Source organism: Charadrius vociferus, unplaced genomic scaffold (assembly GCF_000708025.1).
Source record: "Charadrius vociferus isolate BGI_N301 unplaced genomic scaffold, ASM70802v2 scaffold125, whole genome shotgun sequence".
In the NCBI taxonomy this organism is placed as follows: Eukaryota; Metazoa; Chordata; class Aves; order Charadriiformes; family Charadriidae; genus Charadrius; species Charadrius vociferus.
Genome location: NW_009649036.1, coordinates 2,486,168 through 2,495,124, shown reverse-complemented (window position 1 = coordinate 2,495,124; position 8,957 = coordinate 2,486,168). Strand labels below are relative to the sequence as shown.

General features: G+C 40.0%; 2 protein-coding genes across 2 annotated transcripts in view; both read left to right on the top strand.

Moving 5' to 3' along the window:
• Positions 1–7,402, top strand: part of NUP107 (nucleoporin 107kDa) — a 32,828-nt gene extending 25,426 nt beyond the window's left edge. Inside the window, exons 19-27 of the mRNA XM_009887800.1 lie at positions 869–907; positions 1,273–1,423; positions 3,110–3,216; positions 4,209–4,311; positions 4,490–4,650; positions 4,818–4,943; positions 5,675–5,788; positions 6,087–6,254; positions 7,215–7,402. Coding sequence (XP_009886102.1) covers positions 869–907; positions 1,273–1,423; positions 3,110–3,216; positions 4,209–4,311; positions 4,490–4,650; positions 4,818–4,943; positions 5,675–5,788; positions 6,087–6,254; positions 7,215–7,322 — 1,077 coding nt within the window. The 3' untranslated portion in view covers positions 7,323–7,402. The remainder of the gene's footprint in view (positions 1–868; positions 908–1,272; positions 1,424–3,109; positions 3,217–4,208; positions 4,312–4,489; positions 4,651–4,817; positions 4,944–5,674; positions 5,789–6,086; positions 6,255–7,214) is intronic.
• A 1,344-nt stretch (positions 7,403–8,746) lies between these two features.
• Positions 8,747–8,957, top strand: part of SLC35E3 (solute carrier family 35, member E3) — a 5,981-nt gene continuing 5,770 nt past the window's right edge. Inside the window, exon 1 of the mRNA XM_009887834.1 lies at positions 8,747–8,806. Coding sequence (XP_009886136.1) covers positions 8,747–8,806 — 60 coding nt within the window. The remainder of the gene's footprint in view (positions 8,807–8,957) is intronic.

Sequence of the window (8,957 nt, the reverse complement as noted above, 5' to 3'; positions counted from 1 at the left end):
CAGGTTGCCCAGAGAAGTTGTTGAGGCCCCATCCCTGGAGGTGTTCAAAGCCAGGCTGGACGTGGCCTTGGGCAACCTGGTCTAGTGGGAGGTGTGCCTGCCTATGGCAGGGGGGTTGGAACTCGATGATCTTCAAGGTCCTTTCCAACCAAAACCATTCAATGATTCATCAACCCTCAGTAGACCTCAGAGGGAAGAGGCAGTTGTGCAAGCTTTTATGATGTTCCTTACTTGATATTTGAGTACAATTCATATAGGTATATCCTTAGATGGAAATCTAATTTCATTTACACATATCAAACTAAAGCAATAGTTCTTCACAATAACAAACACTTGAGTCTTAGCTAAAGCAGTCTCACGTGCTCAGACTATACTTTGGTTGTTTAGTATAGGCTATTACAGATGAGCCAGGTGGTATTTATACTCTGTACATGGGAACATTAGAATTTTCTATAATACAACAGTGCATGTAGCACACTGCAAGGGTCATCTGTTCGCCTGACGTTTTATTTACTAATTTAAAAAATACAGTGAAATGAAGAGATTTGAAAAACAATTTTGAAAGTATCTTTCTAGTTAGACTAGAAACTATATTGTGCCGTTGCTGAAAAAGAAGATCCTGGGAACACTAAATCTTTGAATCAGAAGATGTATTTTTTAATCACGCTCCGAGAGAAACAGTTCTTCCAGCTGACCCTGTTTTAATGTGTAGATTACTGAAGCAGGGATAAGCAAATAACCTCATGTCTGTGTAACATTGATAGCCTGTAAAGGTTTTTTTTGTTTGTTTGGGGTTTTGGATTTTTTTTGTTGTTTTTTTTTCCACATTATCTGATTTAAAGTTTAATTTATATTTGTTTGCAATAAGGAGGAAGTTTCTGTTGAAGTCCTAAAGACCTACATTCAGGTAAGCTTTCAAAAATATAGTTTGCTTTCTCTGATGTAATTTAGACATAAAGGAGGAAGAAAAGGAGACTTAAGGTTACAGGATGGAAAGAGCTATGACGCAGTTAATGCTCTCTTCTCAAGAGATACATGGAAACTTGCCTAATATGCAGAGTTTCTGTCAGCAGTGCTTAAATAAGAGACAGTTTCATTGATCCGTGTTTAGAAGCTGAGAAGTGGAATTTTATTACATCAGAACAAAATAATCAGAAATGCGTCACACATTTATGTTTTTACATAAAAAATACTTTTACAGAAGTATAAACACACGTGTTTACACAGAGGAATATAGTATGTTTTTCTAAATATCTGCTTCTTATTCTGCAGAGGATGATATCTGAGAAGCATACAGATTTAATAGCATTTTATGTTAGCCACTTACCCTCAGAGCTAGCTGTAGCTCAGTACGCTTTATTTCTCGAAGATGTTACTGAAAGTGATCAACGCCACCACTGCCTTGAATTAGCAAAAGATGCAGGTGAGATATGCTGACATCCGAATTATCATTTTATATTGTGGGTTATTTTGTCTTTCAGTAGTTTTTAACGCACAACCTAGTGTCCTGGTTTGAGGTAAAACAGAACCAATTTTCTGTTCAGTAATGTTACTTTGCAGTTAAGCCTCTTCTAACTTACCGAACTCTCTGAAATTAACGGCATATTTTTAAGACTGTGGTCCATTCCCAGAGACTGATAAGACCCGATTGTTCCTAATTTATGCCAAGAAATGGTATGCAGAGAGGATCCTGCTTATCCTTATTGCTATAACAACCAAGGTCAGCTAACTTTGTTATGTACCAAGTTGGAGGGTCAGAGGCAGAAAAGCGTAGAGGGGGTCCCACCTGTGGGGAGGAGCAGACAGGACAGATGACCCAAACCTGACCAACAGGGTATTCCATCCCATCTGCCCCATGCTCAGTATAAAAGCTGAGGGATCAAAGGGGCAGCCCTCTTTCTTCAATGGCCAGTGTCCAAGGAGGACCTGCCAGTTACGTGATTATCACTGTGGGAGCTCGATACTGGTTTTGTATATATTGTATATATTCCATTATTTTCTTTTTATTATTTTATTAATAAATTTAATTATAATAGTTTAGTTTCTGCTAAACTCATAAGTCTTTTTCTCTCTTTTCCTCCTCTCTCTGAAGGGAGAGAGGTCAGAGAGCATCTGTCATTCATTTCAGTGGCCAGTCCGGCCCAAACCACAGCACCCTAGCTATGAGGATGATATTGTTTCCTTCCTGGGTATTTTTTCAATTAAATAAAATTAATTTGCTGATCACTTCTTCAAGTAGGTATATTGTGGTTTTTAACAAACCTGGAGTCGCAATTCTTTTTCTGAATTAAATAAATATCACTTTTGCTTCTGGATTATGTCCAAACACAGCAGGAAGTACAAGTCAGCTGTCTGTCTCAAATATATTCTCTGAAGCTTGACATGATCGTATTATTTCAGAAGACTAATTGTGAAAGTACATACCTGCTTGTGGATATAGGACAGTTATGAGTATCTTCATTTTTTTGTCCTATTTATAGTGCCCTTTCTTAGCCATGATGGGTTGCCTGCATTAATTTGTAAGCTTCCTTCCAGGCCTATATATCAAACTAAAAGGGACTATAGTGAAGCAGCATACTGTCCGTTGTTTGACAATGCCTCTGTGCCACTCAAAATTCACAAAGAAATAGATTTACAGCAGAATTCAGTGTCTGCCTTTTCTTCAAACATTTTTTTAGTCATTTTCTTTTAAAAACTTGGCTAAGGTTTCAAAAATAAAATGTCCTGCTTCAGCTTCTGTAAAAGAACTATTCTGAGCTTTTCCTGGTACATCCTGTCAAATCATAGTCTTGCCGTCAGAATTGTAGGAATCAGTGGTCTTAGCAAATATATCTACATGCTGGTCCACAGCACAGACTGAAAAACTTGTTAATTGTCTTACTCTTTTCCCATATTTGATGTTCTCTGTTATCTCAAATATCATTCTTCTAAAATACCTGCAATAAATTACGTATCTCAAAAGCTTATAATTTAGTCTGACAATGTGAGTGTGAACAGACTGGTGGGAATTACTAGTAGTAAGGAATAAGGTCAGCAACTGGAGTCTCAGATTCATTTTGTGGCAAGTTTGAATTCATGATCACTGTTACATAGTTCTCTCTTAACCTAGGTCTGGATGTTGCAACCATAACAAAAACTGTTGTTGAAAACATCCGCAAGAAGGATGCTGGTGAATTCAGTCACCATGACCATATGTTAGATACAGGCACAACGGAGGTGAGTATACTTTGCAGGGCAGATATTCCAGTTTGCAATCAGCTAGAGTCTTTTACCATATATGATCCTATTTCTCTTTCAACAACGGTGGAAATTGCCTTGAAAAAGCCTGTGAGGGAAATGAGCTTTTCATGTGACCACATGAGGAGTTGAATTGCACAAATTCGTAATTTCTGCTTCTACATCTCCTTGATCTTCTGGGCTGCGGTGTGTGTTGCTCAGCAGCACGTTTGTAGGCAAACAATAAGTGAAGATAAAGCCTGTGAAATGACTACAACAAAATGTGTTGCAGCTGGGAGTAGGATATTATTGTACCTTCTAAGAATTATGAGGATTAATACTTTGGATCGCAGAGGTACCTTATTACATGCTCAAGTGACATATTCTACCTATGACAGACATTACCTTTACTGACCGTTTCCTTGTCATCACTATTGAGTGTCAGTTGGATCCAACTCAGTACTTTAGTGACAGTACGGTGCTGTTCATAGCTTGCATTCAAAGTCCTGTTTAGAAAGCAACGTATAGTTTGCAAACTTGTGGCAATTTTTTTGCTGTTTGGTACAAAATTTAAACTGTCTAAGCCAAATAGGTAGTTTATCTAACGCAAGAGCTGGAAAATTGCGGTTGCAGGCTGATGGCACCCCTGAAGATGATCGCAAGGGCTCCATAAACCATGTTTGTACAGTGATTCATATTAAAGTTTGAGGAAGATGCACGGTAATCCATAACAATTCGTGAGAACTGGTGCTCATCCATTGGTCTGAATAGCTTGGGAATACTTAGAAGTAGATTTTTCAGTGACTCTGGATTGCAGAGGTTGTTGTCTATGCTTTTGATGCTGAAATTGTGAATAGACTGGTCCTTGTTAGTATGTCGTAATGCTATCCAAAGATCTCTAGAAACCTGTGTATTTCATTGACCAGACTTGATGTGTCTAACATCAGCTGTATGCTTGAAATGTTAGTGATTCTATATGTTGTTTTTTACAGGCAGACCGGCTGAAAATAGATGTAATTGACTGGCTCGTATTTGATCCCGCACAGAGGGCAGAAGCACTTAAGCAAAGCAATGCAATCATGAGGAAGTTCTTGGGTACTAAACTTCACAAATATTTTAGACTTTTTAAGTGTTGATTTTGTTCTCATTGGCTCTTGGCAGTACATTTGATACAACTTTGAATCTAGTCTAATAAAAAGCATGGGTTTGTCAATTTATAAAAATAAAGTATGGAAATTGCAAAGCTGTTGATACACGGTTCGCATTCTCATAGCATCCAAGAAACATGAAGCTGCAAAAGATGTGTTTGTGAAGATTCCCCAAGACTCTATAGCAGAAATATATAACCAATGGGAAGAACAGGGAATGGATACTCCACTTCCAGCTGAAGATGACAATGCTATACGGGAACATTTATGTATTCGGGCATATTTGGTGAGTTTCAACTATGCTGTATTCCAGGTCATTATTTAGAAATAATGGTGGCTTTGCCTTGGTGGTGAAACTTTAAGCTTTGTTTGATTTAAGTTCTGTGCATTTAATGACATTCTTGTTATAATAAGAGTCAAAAATGTCCAAACACTGTTTCCAATGCAATCCAGGAAGCCCACGAAACCTTTAACGAATGGTTTAAACACATGAACTCAGCTCCACAGAAGCCTTCTTTGTTACCACAAGCAAGTTTCACTGAAAAAGTGGCCCATGAACATAAACAAAAGAAGTACGAGGTAGGTGAAAGTTCAAGTTGTTATTTAATCATTTATGTTCTTGCTTAGGGAGCAGTCTTAGTTTAATGAAACAGGGTACAAGACTGCTAATTCATATTGCTTGAGAATTCTATTATAAATTATTCTGGTTTTATGTTGAAAAGAGGGAGTTAGAATAGTAATGCTGCTGAACAACAAATTTTCATGCTTTTTTCTTATGTGACTCAGCTTTACATATAGCATTGTATAATGTAGTAGGCGATATCCATTATAATGTGTTGATTATCGGTGTCATTAATAAATCTGAGTACTTGATTTTGCTGCTATCTCTTCCCTGGAAACGGGGGATGAAGGTTGTTTTGTTTTCTTGCATTTGCTGTGTTTTTTTCTCTAAAAGATGCTGCAGTTTGTTTTGCCAAAAGTTCTTTTTGCATGTCTGGCCAGTATGAATATACTGTGTTCAGTTTGTACAAATATTTCTTATATAAGCATGGCAGAACAAGTTGTTTAAAATTATCTTCCTCTAGTGGCTTCGACTGCTTCTGAACAACCTGTCTGACTCTCTGGACAGGGAATTAAGCAAGGATGGAAATAGCTGTTAGCAGCAGGCTTTTAGATTTTGGCAATTGGCTGAAGATTCTAATTTGAATTGGAGCTGCGCTGGCTGTTGCATGCTAGGTGAAGACTGTGTGTTAAAATAGCTTTGGAAATTGTCCTGATCTGCAGTAGTTTATTTTTTGTTTCTTTGCCAGATGGACTATGGTATTTGGAAAGGCCTCTTGGATGCTCTTACAGCTGATGTGAAAGAGAAAATGTACAATGTGTTGCTCTTTGTTGATGGAGGATGGATGGTTGACGTTAGAGAGGTAAAATGAATTTTTATATCATGGCATAGGCCACAAAGCACAGATTGTACCCAGTTGTACCTTTGTCATCTTTAGTTTGATGTGCTTCTGTTTACTCAGTTATAATTCACTCTGGCCTTGCTGTGACCAGTTACAGATTGCTTCCCCTTCAGTTACCATATAAATTGGATCTGTCAGTCCAGTCGAGGCTGGTTAGTCCAGTTTTTTTGCCTCTGATGCTACCAATTAGGTGGTTATGCCGAGTTGCCTTTTAAAGGTAAATGTTCATAATACTAATATACTGTTTTGTTATGGCAAGGATGCCGAGGATGACCCTGAACGAACGCACCAGATGATTTTGTTGCGAAAGCTGTGTCTGCCGATGATGTGCTTTTTACTGCACACGGTGTTACATAGTACTGGACAGTATCAGGAGTGCCTACGACTGGCTGACATGGTGGCTTCTGAGCGACACAAGCTTTACATGGTGAGTTATTGAGAGCTGCAGGCAGCTTAACTTCCATTTAAAAGCTCTGTGGGTTGACTGTGGAGAAAGCTTCTATATAGAGAGGAATACGCCATATGTTCCTTAACATCATGAGTTTCTCTATCTCTTCCCATTCACTGCAATAGTTCAGGGTTTCCTTCTATGCTGACTTAAGGAATCAAAAAGTTAACTTCACAACACTGAAGATGATGCCAGTGTTTTGACAAGCAGTTCTTCTGAGTAGTGCAGTTACTAATTTTTGGATGGGGGCTACTGAAATAAGTTTAACATTTGGACTCGATAATCTTAAAGGTCTTTTCCAACCTGGACAATTCTATGATTCTAAATTGAACCGTAGAATTGTAATTGATTTTTTTTTTTTTTTTTAAATTTCCATTACATTTCAGCACATCGCAGGAGCAGCTTTTGTTTTAGAGTACTTGGTTTACCTAACCTTCTTTCTCTCCAGAAGCCTGAAAAACAACTTTATCACTTACAAAAATCCCAACCTAATGACAACAACAAAAGAAAACCTAAACCACAACACTCCCCCCCCAAAAAACCCCAAGGATTAGAAATCTGAAAAGAAACATTAAGGGTGGGAAAAATAATGCTATGCGTTCACCTGGATTGTCTCAAGATCTCTGCCAGCAATAACAGGAAAATTAAACTTGGCTGTTTACCAATAATCTCTGTAGTAGTTATGAGACAGAGCTATCTTGAGACTACCTTCAGGTTTTGGATACTGCTACTAGCTTCCAGTCCTTTATTAAACACCATTCTGAAATGTCTGATGTTTGCACAGTCTTAAATAGAAAGAAAGAGGGAGAGAAAGAAAGAAATAACTTAATTAACCACTATTTACTTTTATATCAGTGCTATTTATTGCAAATAAATATAACTTCACTATGTGGTTGGTTTTGTGTCGTTTGTTTTTTGTTTTTTTTTTTTTAATTCTAGGTATTTTCAAAAGAAGAACTCCGAAAGCTCCTACAGAAATTGAGAGAATCCTCTCTGATGCTTCTGGACCAGGATCTTGATCCTTTGGGATATGAAATTCAGTCGTAGGATTTCATGTAGATACTTGCAAGAACTTCTGAACATGGACATTCTGGTTATAAAAATGAACAAAACCATGACTCACATAAGCTGTTCTGACCTTTGGGGGGGAAAAACCCCAACCCTCAGATTTGAATTGCAACTTGAAAAATTCTGACCAACTTCAGAGATGATATTTGTTATACAACCTTTTTCATAGTATTTTTTTTTCTAATAAAAGTGCTTCACAAACAGAAAATATTTGTTCATTCTAAACTAAAATGTCATATAAATAATGTTGATTGTATGAACCTCCTTCATCTCTTTGCTACATGCCAAAGAGCTGCCTGTAGACTGGAAACATTACTCGGCAGGAGAAGAATGCACCAAGGGTACAGTGGAGAGAAAAGTGAGACTGCAGGAGGGTGTCTGTGGAAAGCAAGGGAGAAGGCAGCAGATGCTGGGGGCTGGAGGAAAGGAATATCAAAGGAAGAGCAAAAGTGAAGGGATGAAAGGCTTCTGTCAGTCAGGACTTGGTACGGGTCTGACATGCTAAAATGCTGATGTAATCCTGAACTGGAGGAAAGGTGATTGTACCTTGAAACTCCCAAGTTTCAGATTTTGTAATTTAATTAGAAACCTTGTTCTGTCCCTGTTTAGATGTGTAAACACACATTTAGCTGCTTTTCCCTTAACCAGAGAGTGCAGAGGCCGAAGTTGTAGCACCAAGTATGCAAGGGTTTCGGTGCCTTCACTGAGTCTTGACAACTTTCTGTAATGTGTACTCTCTCTATATAATGACATCATAGAATGATTTAGGTTGGAAGATAACCGAGTTCCAACCCCCCTGCTATGGGCAGGGACACCTTCCACTAGACCAGGTTGCTCAAAGCCCCATCCAGCCTGGCCTTGAACAGGGATGTCCCAGGGATGGGACATCCACAACTTCCCTGGGCAACCTGTTCCAGTGTCTCACCGCCCTCATAATGAAAAATTCTTCCTCATACCTAATCTAAATCTACCCTCTTCCAGTTTGAAGCCATTCCCCCCTCGGCCTATCACTACATCCCCTTGTAAAAAGTCCCTCCCCATCTTTCCTGTAGGCCCACTTTAGGCACTGGAAGGCTGTTGTGAGGTCTCCCCAGAGCCTTCTCCAGGCTGAACAACCCCAACTCTCTCAGCCTGTCTTCATGGGAGAAGTGCTCCAGCCCTCTCATCATCTTCCTGGCCTCCGCGGGACCTGCTGCAACAGGTCCATGTCCTCCTTATGTTGGGGACTCCAGAGCTGGATGCAGTAGTCCAGGTGGGGTCTCACCAGAGTGGAGCAGAGGGGTGGAATCCCCTCCCTTGACCCGCTGGCCACGCCGCTTTCGATGCGGTCCAGGATGCGGTCGGCTTTCTGGGCTGCGAGCACACATTGCCCTATGTATGTTTTTATGCGTGCACCTATAGAAATGCCCAGTCCGGTTGTTGGGAGGTACTGGTACCCGGCAGAGGCGGTGCCCATCGCTGCCGTCCGGCGGGACAGGAGGTGGGGGAACGGGGAGAAATCCTCCACCTTTCCCTGGGCGCCCTTGGGGCGGCGTTTTCTGGAGCTCTCGCTCCTGTCTGGGGGTCCGCGGTGCCTCCTGGCCCCTGCAGGGCGGGCTGCGAGCCGCCTCCCCC